Source organism: Protopterus annectens, chromosome 1.part0, assembly GCF_019279795.1.
Source record: "Protopterus annectens isolate FY-2018-M chromosome 1.part0, PAN1.0, whole genome shotgun sequence".
Classification (NCBI taxonomy): domain Eukaryota; kingdom Metazoa; phylum Chordata; order Ceratodontiformes; family Protopteridae; genus Protopterus; species Protopterus annectens.
The window spans coordinates 1,413,399,807-1,413,415,359 of NC_056725.1; the positions used below are offsets into that span (position 1 = coordinate 1,413,399,807).

The following is a 15,553-nucleotide window of genomic DNA, read 5'->3' on the forward strand; positions in this document are numbered from 1 at the left end:
ACAGGTGTTTCACCAGAGGTTTATTTCTGAATTTACAATTACATTTATGGCAGACAGGTACTGACTTACCTATGCAGATGTTGAGGTGCTGGCAAAAGTCAAAGGTGAAAACAGTTGCCTGCTCAATAGCATCTACTTGCAAGGGATCTTTGGGAATTTGACATACAAGATGAACTAGGTTTGCCACAAATAAGTCCGTAAAGATGGTTTCATTTATTGATGGGGTAACAGAAATAAGCCTAACAGACATGACCAATCAGTGATCAGATTTAACCAGGGATGATTAGGAGATGTAGGACAGGCTATAGGCAGGGCTAGATTTGTAAGGACCAGGTCAAGGACATTAGACTCTCTAGTGTGAAGTTCTACAATCTGCTTCAGTGCACTGGCATTAATAGTCTTGAAACGCATCATTCACTACTTCCAATATGACCAGGAAACTGCCTAAATAATTTCTTGGAATGGCTATGCTCATGAGCTTTACAGATGAAGGATTCTCATTTTATTAAGAGTCTCCCCAAAGGAGAGATCCTTGGGTGGTGAGGCTGAGGCAAGAGTAACATCTGACTGAGGTGGCATAAGACCCTGTAACAATTTAGTCAACATATGACACCTGTCCTCAACAGAATCACAGGAATCTGAAAACTCCTGTGGGGAGGGGTTCTTCTGCCTCCTGACAGGTGAGATTCCTGGAGCAGGTTGCTTTTCAGAGTCAAACTGCCTGGATCTCATGAAATCTAGAAGATGCTTCACAAGGTTGAATAAGTCTTGCAAGTGGACCTGGAAATAGTGAAACTGATGCCCAGGTGGCTACAGCCAGGGCAAGCTGATGACTGGGTTCTTTGTCTTGAGGCTTAGACACATACTTGGGTGTGGTGTTGGGTTGGGAGGCTTCAGGTCCTGGGTGGGTGGCTGGCTAAAAACTGAACAGAATTTCCTGGGATCTTCTCACAAGCACAGATGTTGGGAATTCCACTCTATTCTTCAGTAATGATGACCCAGGTGTCAGAAGCCAGTGCTTGCTCAGCAGCTCGAGACCCAAATGATAAATGGCAGTAAGCCTGAGCAGACATTGATGCTTCAGCAGGAATGGCAGCATCTAGACAGATCTTAACAAACGTCTTGCCAAAGGCCTCAGCAGCATGTGTGAAGTTATCAGAGAGGACTACGAAATCACCTCACCTCTTTTGGCCATCTCAAGCCTGGGAGGGCTGCTGGAAACTGAATGGGTGTATGGGCATCATCATGATCTCTATCACTCTTCTCTATGATGCTTCTTTTTTGTGGGAGATTAACAGAGGGTCCCAGCAGTTGCTGGCGCAGTTTACCAATATACATTTTGCTGCCTTAATTATTCCTGTAAGGTCTCAGACCTATGCCGACTGGCACAGCTGTTAAAATTAGTGCAATGGGGACAGATGAGCATGTCCTGCTCTGGGCTCAGGCTGAAGAGTGGAAACCCAGTTGTGAAATTCGCTTTCAATTTGCTAAATACTCCATGATTTATGAGACATGTATGATAATTTTTTCCTGTATTGGGGCATTTAGTTTTTGCAGTCTTCTGGCTTTGGACAGACATACTATTAGACTCAGATGCTTTGGGCTCCAACAGCAATGAAGAGCTGAGAAAAGCTGCCAACAGATCACCCTTTATACTTGGACAGAAGGACATCAACTGGGCCTGGGGAAAGGTAAAAGGTACTCTGATCAACATCTGGCTTCTACAGGTCAGGAAAACCAAAGTATAATTACTGCAACTGTGAAAGACCATCATCTTTTTTTTTTCTGCATGAGCTTCTCATCAGCTTGGTCTTGGCTTTAATGCCAGCTGTGGTCATTCCTTTGACACTGCTGTCCTGTCATGGGCTCTTCTAGTATTGAAACTCCAATCCTCCCTTCTTGCCTTGAATTTGGCAAGGTCCACTTTGAATTCTTATTCTTGTAAAGTTGTGTCATTCCCTGTATAGTCATATTTTTGAATATACATCTCTTCATTTATGCATGACTGAGTACACACCATGGCCCTGATATTTTTTTTCATATGCAAGATTTCGGAGCGGTGCTCATAAGGGAGACCACCACACTAACTCTCCCTTCAGCGGTGGTGAACTTCCTTCTCTGTTTCCAAATGACTGGCTGTTTATGCTGAGACCAAAGCACCTTTCTTCTGAATTAAATACATTTTATTTACTCTTAGTTGACTGAGTTAGCTGCATTAGGCCAGTGTCCTCTTTTCTGGGGAGACACAAGGTGTTATTCCATACTGACTAGGAAAAATTTAGCCAGGGTGCTGGCTAACTTCCCACTTTTTTTCTTCAATAAGTACTGTGCGATCTTTGACTTCCACCTGAGCTGCAACCAACTCAGGTAAATGGAACCTTAGTTTAAAGTCTCACTGAAGATTCATAGGTTCGTAGGTGTGTACTACACTAGTGACCACTGGGGCCTTTTAAGCCTAGCTATATATCCCAAATCAGACAAATTCTGGCACCCTTGGTAAGTGTAAGCAGGGGTTTGTGAAATGAAATGAGCAAGGGACTGGGTGATGAACCATTTACAGGCTGCCTCTGTCCATTAGAGAGGCAGGTGCCAAACCAGGGATGAATTTCCTGTTCCCCATCCAACTGTCCAAGATGCAGTTGAAATGGGCTTGAGAGGAACTCTGCTTCACATGGATGAAGAGCCTGTTCTAGAGAAAGGGAAATCTGAAGAGACATACATGTCTCTTCAGCAGGCCTTATTTATACCACAGGCAAGGTTTTAAGTCTTTAGAATGGGTACTTCTGGTATGGTTTGTTTTGCGGACATGCAGGAGGCCCATCAACGTGGGGTACAACAATGCCTTGTATGCCAGCACCCTGTAGGAGACAGATTACAGAGACAGAAGTTTTCTGCATATATCAAGTTATTTATGCCCTGCATTCTTTACTGGCTAACGTCTGTGGACACTCAATTCTTAGATGCGCCCGGTTAGGTACATACCAATGGGAGCATTGGATTCAGTGTCAAGTCTGAGGAATGCTGCATACAGTGCAACAATAACCTTGAAAAGCACATTCAGGTGTGCAGCACCCCCTTACTGTATGGACATGCTGTCAAGCATTTTTTATGGCCATACTAATTTTTAGTTTCACTTCACTACAGTTGGGCATGAGACTACCTTCTTTTCCTGTTACTACGTCAACCTTTCAGGGACAACTAGTGCTAAAGTGGCACCCATCCTGTCCTTATAGACTGATCTGGCTCAGTGTCTGCAGTGACTGTTGCTACCCATGCAGTCCCATTCATTCAGTTTTGAGGAATATGGTTCTGATCCATACAAAAGATAAACCACAAGACCAGTTTCCCATCCTGGTGTAAAAGGACCTCAATTTGACCTTCATTCCCTTCCTTAAAAGTCCCCAGCTTGTAGGTACATCAAAAGATGCTCCTCTTAGGAGTTTTTTCTCAGGAATTTGAACTTTACCTGTGAAGTATCCCCCTCACAGCCAAAGTTCTCGACTCAAGCCTAGTATGTATACATTCTTAGATCAGAGATACACTTTCCTTTTTTCAGAGGCAAAAAGTACCAAAGATAATGCCAGCAGATATCACCTTTATTCCAAGACTGTGAAGACTTCTAAAAGTAAGGTTACATTAGTCCTGCAGAGGGGGGAAGTGTGCTCAGCTCAAGGTATGACTAAGTATAGAACCTCAGCCTATGACAGACTTTCCAGTAGTTATGACTGCAGCAGTGATGCACACAAATAACCTCTAACCTTTCCTTCAATAATCCGGGGAAAAAAAATGAATCCTGTAAGTCAGCCAACTCCAGAAAAGACATACACCAGAAACCCTACAAATTACCCAAAAATACCCGATCAGCGCTTTCATCTTATTTTATAGACTTCTTCAGAACAATTAAATGAGCTTCTTCACAGTACTTACATATGGCCAAATGCCAATTATAAACCCTAAATCAACCAATCTACAAGCAGCCGCTTGTCTTTTCCTTACAGCCAGTTACCTCAATCTACAGATGGTTTCTTCTTTTACAAAACACAAGGCTTTGCACGGCTTGCATCCCCTGAGTACACCCATGTACTTTCCTTTTTCAACTTGCAAAAAGTTACTTCAATCTACATTTGGCTTCTTTTACAAAACACAACAAGGCTTTGCAGATCTACCACTGAACTGCCCTAGTACAACTTTCTACTATCCTTTTTCAACTTGCAAAAGGCATGTAAAGTTGAAAATACAAGTTAACTCTTCTGTATGTCTTTACTGTTATTTGGTAACTGAGCTAGTAGTCCCTGATAAATTACTTTGTAGCAAGGCTTGCATCTTCTTATCAGTTAATTGCTTGTAAAAGCAACTGCATCAGTTCAGGCTAAGGAAAACATCTGTGACTGCCCCCCCTCCCCACTTTAATAGTTTATCTACTGTTAGCGAATTTAAATTAGACTAGGAATGAGTTTGCACGTCCCCAACTAATAAATACGCACTTTTATTCTATTAGCAATTTACATTTTAAATGGGTCTCTTTACCATTACTTATGCTAAAATTGCTTGCATAGACAGACTGTCTCCTGCTAGTCTGATTTTTTTTTTAATCTGTCTGCTTCGCTCTCCTCCCACCCCTAATTCCCCAGCCACTCCCAGACCCTTACAATTATTCCCTCTTAACTTCTCCTACAATTTAGTATACATTACCAACCCCTTAAAGACACATACATCGAACACACACAATTTCTATCCTCTGTACGTTCCTGCTGCAACCCATTCCACAGACTTCTTCAGATTTTCAATCTACTTTTTTCATAAACGTTCCTGCTTACCAAAACTTTTATCCATCCATTCACACGCCCACCTGTAGATTAGAATATATACATATGCACACATTTATCCACCATATATACATACGCGTGCACGCACACACACAAACACACAAATACATACCAATACCATAAAAGCACTTATTTAGAAAAATACTCATATTGCTACTTTGAACTTCTATCCTTCTCATCAATACAAATTTTAGTATCCTCCCTCTTCTATACGCTACTCACTTCTTCACCTTGACCTGCCTACAAACACATACCATACAGCTTTCTGCAGACAACCTATCCATATACTACCCTTAAAACATCTTCCCACCCTTTACACACACCTCTCTCTCTCACGTTCTCATACTACTTTCATTAATATACCATACAGCCATCATCTTACCAAACCCCACGACCTTCTACCTCAACATCTAAACTCTCACCATCTCAAGTTACAATGAAAGCAAGTGAACTGCTACTGCTTTGTACAATCACACTAGCTCACTTCACTAATTACCGTATTATTCCTATATAGTATCCCACCTCCATCAAAAACATACATACATCACAAATCCCTCTATCAAAAAAAAACTTTTTTAAAAGTATAAATTAACACACTTAACCATCCTGTGAAATTCTTTATTGAAGTTCTTAGTAAGGTGTTAGTAAGTGTCCAAGATTTTACCCACTTGTTGCACATTATGCCAGGTAGTATTCCACATTTTGGAGACAAAGTTGAGAGTTATGGTCACACCTATCATTTTGCTACAATACATGACAATGCACGTCAACATTCTGCACTACAGATTTTTTTAATGAACCCTAAGGAGGTAATATTACCACTTTAAAAATGACAAGACATACACAGTACTTTCTGACCACAAACTGGTTTTCCTTAATGACTCAGTAACTGACATTCAAATGTATGTGTAATTTACCTGCTAAACTGCTGGTGGGTAAGTACAAGTCCTTCTAGTCTGATTGGAAACTTCACATCACAGCTGCCCACCATATTTTGAATTTTAAAATCCAAGAACTTGGCTGGGAATCCTAATTTCTGCACAACCCGGGCATACTTTCTTGCTGCAAGCCTGGATTGCTCCTCACTGAAAAACAAAATAAGTAAGCAAAACATAAAGCCATGACTGCCACAGAAATACAATATCAAACTACAAACCTCATGAACCCCTATGTATCAAACTATCAAATTACAGTAAATCCAGTCTTCTGGGAAATGTATCATTTATTTGACAGAAAGGACCCCAAAACCGTGCAAAACAAGGAAACAAGGGCACACAATGTGTGACTCAGATGCTAAAACATTCTTCTTCTTTAGTAATAAACTAGTAACGGGATTGATGGCAGTCAACTTTACACTCAAACATAGTAAATACGTTAAAGTTTATGATAAGTAAGGGGATAAGAAGCCCCGAGGTATTCAGTTTCTCTTAATGCTTTTTTAAAAACTGAATTACTTGTACAACCAAGGACAGAGAATTAAACTTGCTCCTTCCACACTAACACTACATGCGAAGAAAGGAAGTATTCAAGTACCAAGAATGCAGTTTGCTCTCTTACTTTATTTACCATGACTATCACAAGGTAACGAAATATGCAGAAATAAACGAATTAATGTTTTATATATATATATATATATATATATATATATATATATATATATATATATATATATATAAAACACACACGCACTTATGGAAAAAAAAATGGGAGCGAGATAAATGACAGTTATGTACTAACCATATCACTGGATTTGAATTAGCAGGTTGATAAACAGCAAAAAGTATCTAAAATTTTCGCAGGATACTAGTGTCTTCCCCTTTTACTCATAATGCTCTGGAAACTAGCTAGCTCTCGCTCCGGACCTCTGTTATGCCATGCTATGGTGAAGCAGAAACAAAGATAATTACTAAGTGACCTTTAGACCACTTCAAAAATGAAACGGGGTAAAAGGAGCAAGTGTGTAGAAGTGAATATCTGCTTACCCAAATCCAATAATCATGATTAGTATTTTGCATCTGGTATGACAAGTTCCACCTTCTCCAAAAAATGAACAGAGTCTTATGCTTATCCTCCTGGATAATCACATTTATGGGATGTATAGCTAAAAATTATAACCCTGAAGAAGCCGGGCATCTAAAGGTCACATCCATTTTGTGGTGCCCTGTGAAAGTATTCAGTGAAGCTCACAAACTTGGCACACAAAATACCCTGACAGGCACCCAGTGACCTTGCCGAGTGAGCTCTAGACACAGAAGGCAAAGGTTTACTGGTTTACTCATAACTGAATTTAATGCAATCAATCAGCCATCCAAGTAAAGTCATTTTACACACTTTCAAATGCATCCTCTTACTAGAAAAAGGTCACAAAAACAATGGTCATTCCTTATTCATTTTGGTTCTGTCCACATAAAATGTGAGCAATTTGTGGACAGGCATACAACACAACACAATGCAATCACTGTTATTAGAATAAATGAGAAAGAACATAAAACAGGTTACCCTCCATTACAGTAATAAAAGCAGGTTGCTACACTGACTGGGATTCGTCTCTGACTACTTTAGGCATACATTAGTAGTCAACATAAAAAACACCAAAACAGCCGATCCCCAAGAGGGAAATGTTGTGACCGCTGATAAAATGAGTAAATCCAAATAAGGAAAAACAGCAACAGCAGTCAGCAAATATGGCAATGCTTGAAGAATCACAGGCATAAAAATATATAAAAAACGTATTTATTATAAACGGTAAGCGCTTTCACTTAGTAGCTTCATCAGACCATACAACAAACTAATGACAAGAATTTAAAAGTATGTCTCCATAAAAATGTTGCATAAAGACATCATATGCCAGTAATATCAAGCAACAGGGCACTTAGACTCACCCTTAATCACAACCATAATACACAACTGATATTTAAACACATGGATTAATGATCATTAAATAAATGCTTTGTTGGAATATAGATTCTTATATGAATAATATAATAAAGAACCAATAGAACCACATGTATTACATAATAAAAGATGCAAGATAAGGCATGATAGTGCCATGAACAAGGAGGCATATATCATACTATTGACTAAGTCTGCCTAACCTACCTTGAAAATGTAAAAGCAAGAACACATGTGCCAAATAATAATATAAAAAGCTGATAAAACTGTATGCACTATAGTGTAATTATTGTAAACTTCATATACTAACCAAAGCACCAATGTGAACTGGCCATATGGCACCAAGTATACGGCGCCATCGACGAGGCATCATTGAGGCTAATGGATTAGTCTGAGACACTATCAATATATAAATATATCGATCCTTAAAGTTGCAAAAATAAAAATAGCTACTCTCAAGAATAGAATACATGTCAAACAATCTAAAATTTAACTAATCCTAAAACATTAGCACAAAAAATAATCAGTGTAGACAAATACCCAGCATGCCTTAATAATATCCAAAGGTATAATGTAAATATATGCAAAAATCCACATTCAGGGCAGATGGATGTATAGAATGTTAGCTAACCATGAATTAAACAACCCCGGTCTCATATAAAGATACTCTGATAATCTTAAAAAGCAAAAACATGTGGTTCACACACCAAACAACTCAGATGGTGTCATATCCCAACACTACACCTAAGGCCATCCCATACAATGGCCACACAACATTCAAAACGAAACTGAGTGCCCATCCACAATGGCAACCCATCCACTGAGCCAAACCAACCAATCCCAGGAAACACACCAGCACACACCAAAAATGGCTCAAGGTCTAGCATGAATGGACCATGATTCTTGTAAAGTATTAATGTATAAAAAAAATACTAAAAACTGGGGAGAAAGTGAAAGGTGTCAAAGAGCATATTAAATACAGATGATGGTATCATGTCCCTAGACTATATCTAAGGTCATCCTATATAACAGCCACACCATATTTAAAATGAAACTGAATGCCCAACCATAATGGCAACTTGTTCACTGGACCAAACCAATCAGTCCTAGGAAACACACTAATACACATCAACGACTCAACAAGGTCCAGCACGAGTGGACCATGACTTACGTAAGGTATAAATACATAAGAGATACTAAAAGCTGGGAGAGTACAATGATGGATGGTACCAAAGAGCATGTTAAACACAAAGTTATAATTAATTATCATAGACCTACATACTATGCCTTCCCAAGAAGACAAATGTCTGAAATAATATAGAACAGATAATTCTCTCTCCATGACTTATCAATATAAAAAAATGAAAGAAATATCTCATAATAGAGCCCTCATCAATAGGGAGACAAACAAACGATATTAGTACTAAATGCATGGAAACATTAGCAGCAGCTCTTTCAAATAAATGGCTGTCTTGCGATTGATGCTTATAAAGCATAATTAACTAGCCACAACAGATATTCTCCTTGGTTTTAAAATAGGTTTTATAGAGGCTCTCTCGTTAAGACCCTTGCCCCAGTCAGCTCTCAATCTGAGAATCCATTTAGTTTCCTTGCTTTCAGTATTATTTCCAATGCCACCTTCTCTAATATTAGGAATTATTCTGTCAATAACCATGAATACAAATTGATGTTCATCTCCTGCTGTAATAATGTGTTTTGATCATCATTTTTGTCATATTTAATTCTAATGCTGTATAGATGTTCTCTCATCCTCTCTAAGTGTCCAGTTGGTTTTGCCAACGTAAAATGATTGGCATGTCATACATAAAGCTAAATAGACAACATTGTCATACCTCTAACCAGCATGGGTACTAAATTCAAATCTCATACCCATATCTGGGTGGACAAAAGTATTGAAATCATAGATATAGTGACAAAAATTACATTTTCCACAAGGACAAGTACCTGTAAACATTATCCTGAATCACATGTGTATTACTGGCATGACAAAATCATTTTAAGATTTTGTTTGTTCTTAAATCTGAATGCTGGTTCTTCTCCTACAATATTTTTAATTTGTGGGTCAGTCATAAGGACTTTCCAGTTATTCCTAATAATGTCAGATATACTGACATCAGAAGTAAAATACATAGGAACTCCCAGTTTATCAGAAAATACATTATTATATTTATGGGGGCGAAAAACAGGGTCTTGCTCTACTGGCCCGAAGTTCATATATACTACTCTCAAGATTGTGGTCCAATTCTAAATGTGTGTATCCTCTATCTACCAGCATCTGTCTAAAATTAGAAATTTGAACCACAGTGTGCAATGTATGAATACTCAAGATCTGAAACACGAAGATTTATTCAACAAACAACAGACTAAGCATATGCTTTCACCAGCAACCTGGCTTCTTCAGAGTCCAACAGCAAAACACTCCATAATGAAAACACTCCATATTTAAAACAAGAATGCATTCTCCCCACCCATCCAATTAATCAATAAATCAATCAAACAGATAATTTCTTAAGAATACAATAACAACCAAACATTAATTTAAAAACACAATTACATAACATTTGATGTACTTATAATAATCATACACTACATATGTATGCATATAAAAATATGATATAAAATTACAATTCTTCTAGATAACACTACTTAAGTATTTTAACTGAGGCTTTATGGTGACACATTCATTTAATCCAGGGTGCCTGGTAGCATCGAGCCTAAGCTGCCATTCCATTTCTAACCTTGCTACCCTGTTTTTTATTATAGACAGGGTTAAGTCTAATATTCAGTGTGATGTACAGAACAGGGTAGCAAGGTTAGAAATGGAATGGCAGCTTAGGCTCGATGCTACCAGGCGCCCTGGATTAAATGAATGTGTCACCATAAAGCCTCAGTTAAAATACTTTAGTGTTATCTAGAAGAATTGTAATTTTATATCATATTTTTATATGTATACATATGTAGTGTATGATTATTATAAGTACATCAAATGTTATGTAATTGTGTTTTTAAATTAATGTTTGGTTGTTATTGTATTCTTAAGAAATTATCTGTTTGATTGATTTATTGATTAATTGGATGGGTGGGGAGAATGCATTCTTGTTTTAAATATGGAGTGTTTTCATTATGGAGTGTTTTGCTGTTGGACTCTGAAGAAGCCAGGTTGCTGGTGAAAGCATATGCTTAGTCTGTTGTTTGTTGAATAAATCTTCGTGTTTCAGATCTTGAGTATTCATACATTGCACACTGTGGTTCGAATTTCTTTTCATTTTCTTGGCTGAACCTGTGTTGGTTCTGGTGGACTGTTCAATTGTTAAAATTAGAAATTTCATCACAAAAACCAGACTCTGAGGCATTCAGCCTCGATACTCTCATACCTTACCCCTTTATGATGTTTTTAAAAATATATCCTGGATGCATACTGCTCCTGTGTAAGAGGGTGTTTCTATAGCATTTTTTCTGATAGACACCAGTATTAATCATACCACTGTCGAGTCTTTCCACAAACGCATCAAGATATTCTATCCTGGGTTTGGGAGTAATTTACTGTAAACTTCAAATAGCTGTAAGACTCATTGAGGGCTAAAAAGATAGTCTACAAAACATCTGTAGAATTTAACATAATGACTATATAATTCCATATTGAACAAATGTTTCTTCCTCCCAATGTGCCATAAACATGTTGGTGTAGCTATTGGCACAAGTGCCCATAGCCACGCCATCACGTTGTAGAAATATGCCACTATTGAAGATGAATGCATTCTCTAGAATGGTTTCAATAAACAGGCTAATCAGATTTGTTCTACACCAAGGTCACTGTGTTTGTGTAGGTATCTCAATACTGAATTAATATCCACATCATTTGGTAGAACTGTAAACAAAGACTGGACATCATGGGTAACTAGGTATGTGTCACTATTGACTGCCTCAGAGCTACTATATTGGTATAAGTCCAATAGAAAGTGCTTAGTGTCTCTTAAAATATAAATGTTCCTGTCTAGTACAGGTCTCAAGTATTTCTCAAGATAAAGGGAGAAGGGTTCAGTCAGCCATCCTCTCCCAGCTACAACAGGCCTCATAGGGGGCCTTTGATTATTCTTATGGATTTTTGGTAGGCCTTGTATAGTTGGAAGTAAAGGTAACTCTACTCTAAGTTATATAAACTTTGATCTATAATTTCACTTTTCAACAGATCTTCTAACATAAGTGCAACTTGTATGTGTATCTGGTGTATCCTGGTTATATCAATGTGAATATAAAACCGTGTTTCTTCTAACATTCTATACATACTCTTTATATAGGTATGTTTATCCATTATGACAACTGGGCCTCCTTTATCGGCCAGTCTTATAACTATAGTTTCATCTTTTTGTAAATTTCTAAGTGCACAGTATTCTCTATAATTTAAATTATATTTCTTTTTCCTAGTGGATGTAGTTACATATTTATTATCATAAAAATCATAAAGATCATCTTCTACCATCTTACCAAAAGCTTCCACCAAGGGATGACTATTGGGCATATAAAGACTAGGCCTTTTAAACATATTCATTTCATTCTGTACATTGTTAGTAAATTGTATTTTTAACATTACATTTCGCATAAAACATTTGATATCAAGCATAGTCTCTGTTAATTCACTCTTAATAGTAGGAATGAATGAACGTCCCTTATTTAAAACATTCAGTTCAGCTTCAATCAACGTTTGCTGAGATAAATTCCAAACTAAGTTGCTCCCACCTGGTTCCACATTTTCTTTAGGGATTGGTTCATTGATCTCTCTGTGGACAACTTTCTTTTTTGTCTCCCCCGACTCTGAGCGTGTTCTGCCTAACCCTTTCTCTACATTAATAAGAGGAGGAAAAAGGGGAGTGTTGGTATTAGATGTTAAGGCATTAGTGTTCATGAGATGGTCATTACACACTTTAGGGTGTACATCATGCGGCTTTACAGTAGCTTGTTCAGATGTTGAATTAGCAACAATATCACCTGCAGCAGTGTCATCATTAACAGTCATATCAGTCAACTTGTTGGATTCTTGTTCTTGGTTAGTACATCTGAAATTGTCATATAACATATGCCCAGTTTGGTGAACTTCTACATTCATATTTTCAGGCCTATTGTCTCTATGTGTATTACCGTGTGCTTCCACAGTTGAGTCTTTCTTGGGTTTGATTCTGGTATTATTGGTGTGTATAAGGAACATGACATGTCACAATGACACACTACCCACGTGGAAAAATAACTGGAGGACTGACACAGAAAGCTCTTCTACATGAGGTGATGGCCACTAGAAAGAGCATTTTCCTTAACAGACATTCTAACTTTGCTGTAGGAGCTGAATCTAAAGGAGTTGTGGTAGAATAGAATCCTTGATAGGTGTGACCAGATAAGAAAACAAATCTAAGAAAGGTTTTACAAATTTTCAAAGACAATAGAGACAGAACAGAGAAGAAAAATGGAAATACCAGTACAGTGCACTTTAACGATGGAATATCTTCACTTTGTGTCAAAAATCTAAGAAAGAGAATCTAGCACTGCTGGGGCAGGAGCTGTGATGAGATTCAAATTTAGGAAGCTGCTGCTATAGTAAAATGCATCCATTTACTTCTGCATGTGTTTCTAGCAATATGTCTCTACAAAGACTGAGAAACTATACTAGCTTGGCATAGGTCATTAGTGGAACTGCAGTTACCATACCATCACGTACAATAAGTGAAGGGTCAAGTAAAGCTTGCTGGACAAAAAAAGAGAGTCAGGATTGCTCCTCAGATGTAGAAATGACCTAGAAGACAAGACCTTAGTAGAGGAAACCACACATGTTAAGACAAAAATTGGATACAAGAAAAATGACCTTGGAATCATTCTGCTTTGCTTTCTGTACCAATTGTGAGAAGTTGAAATGAGGGAGAAATGTAAAGAAGTGTTGGAGACTATTGCTGTTACATTCTCCCTGATGATGGATTACGGAAAATAATCTTCTGCACTTACTTGTAGTCAACAATGCAAAGGGGCTGCAACAAGGCTTCCTACAGTTACAAAAGAGCTTCCACTCTATAGAAGGTCTGAAAAACTATTCATGAGACATAAGTAAGCAGTGACTGAGCTTATCCAGAAGAGAAGCGGCCTTCCTAGAGATGTGACAAGAAACGAGAAAATGTCCAGCAGACAGCCTATACAATCACCATTTCTCAACAGAAAGGGTGGGAATGAGTTTCCCCTTGCCTGTCTGTATACTACCATTGCAAAGCTGTTGCTATGAATGGCTAGAGCATCACTAGCAAGGACATCTTGAAAAGCTTTCAGTGTGGCAAGGACTGCCCCATTTACATGTCGGCATTCTGTCTCCCTCGGATTAAACCACCTTAGACCATCTTGCTCTTGACAAAGCACCCCCCCCCCCCACAGTCTACAACAGAAGCATCTATGCACATAACCACTACTGATGTGGGTACTTAGAATGCACTGCCGAGAGTTATATTTTATTTTACATTTGTTGACCGGGTTTGTCCAACTGAGCTAAGAAGCCCTTTTTCAACAGAGGCCCAGGAAGAAAAGCTCCACATGTTCTACAGATTATCATTTACAAAAATAAGTAAACAATAAACAACTGGTTTACAGAAAATATTCAAGGCAACATACATGAAAAACAAGGATTTACTACAATAAACTAATCATGTCTGTCAGATTTAGAATTCTACATTCCTCAAAAGGACTGACAATAGTTCTGTAACCAGATGTAAAATCTTACATTATGCAGGTAAGAATGTATGTAATGTGCTTAGGATAGAGAAGTTAATGTGAGACAAGGTCTAGAAAGTTAAAGAAAGTGCCATAAAAGTTGGGAGCAGATAGAGGTGTGCAGTTAGGGTTGATAAGCTGTTTAAACAGAGGCAGGTCTATTGGCTTAACAGGTATTCTTTAGTGGCTAGCTTGAACTGACTAAGTTGCTTGAGTGACCTGATCTCTAGTGGGAGTTTGTTCCAGCCCTTGAAGGATTATAGCTATAGAGAATGCATCCTTTTAGTTTTAGGTTTGTGGATTTGTAGCAGATCTAGGTTAGAGCTTCAGAGGGATACAGCAGGTGAATAGTGGGAGATGACAGTGTAGGGCAGTAAGAAGGCTGATAAAGGATAGAGTGGGTGACATGGAGTTGAGGGAGAAGAAGCTGGTGAGGTAGTTCTAGCCAGTTAAGGTGCTTTAGTGCGAGACAGTGACAGTCTGATGGGCTGCAAATTTGGCTTCCTTGCTGTAGGCAGATTCAAGTTTGGCAAGGAGTGTGGAGATGAGGCAATTAAGAATTTGAGAGCCATATAACAGACTGGGTAGGAGGTAGGCATAACAAAGAGTTACTTTAGCTTCACTGGTGAGAAACTTTTTGTTGTGGTAGAGGAGCCCTAGCCTCCGAGGAGTTTTCTTGATACAGTTGTTAATGTGTAGATCGAATTTAAGTTGGTCGTCAATGATGACACCAAGTTAGTTTTTTTGGGTTAAGGATAAGCTGGTTATCAGAGAGCCTGTTTTCTACTGAGTAAAAGTAAGTCTGTGTTGTAGAGATGAGTTCGGAGAGACAGTCAGCAATAGTGATGATAGCGGAGTCCTCCGCGTATTGGATCAGTGATGGCTGAGGACAGGAAGAATAAACAAGATTAGTGAAGATGCTGAAAAGTAGTGGACCAAGGATGGAACCCTGAGGGACACCCATTTTAAGTAGGAGAGGAGGGGAGAGTGCAGTTTGCCACTTCACTGCTTGAAATCTGTCAATGGGGTAAGCTGGAAAACCATGCAACAGTAGCAGGGGAGAAGTTAAGGCTGGT

At 38.4% G+C, this 15,553-nt stretch overlaps 1 protein-coding gene across 2 annotated transcripts in view; it reads right to left on the minus strand.

Moving 5' to 3' along the window:
- The window catches only part of LOC122798450 (TATA-box binding protein), a 1,118,497-nt gene that overhangs the window by 157,317 nt on the left and 945,627 nt on the right, over positions 1-15,553 (minus strand). For both annotated transcript variants that reach the window (XM_044067383.1, XM_044067389.1), the window contains exon 6: positions 5,744-5,911. In XM_044067383.1, the coding sequence (XP_043923318.1) occupies positions 5,744-5,911 (168 nt within the window). The remainder of the gene's footprint in view (positions 1-5,743; positions 5,912-15,553) is intronic.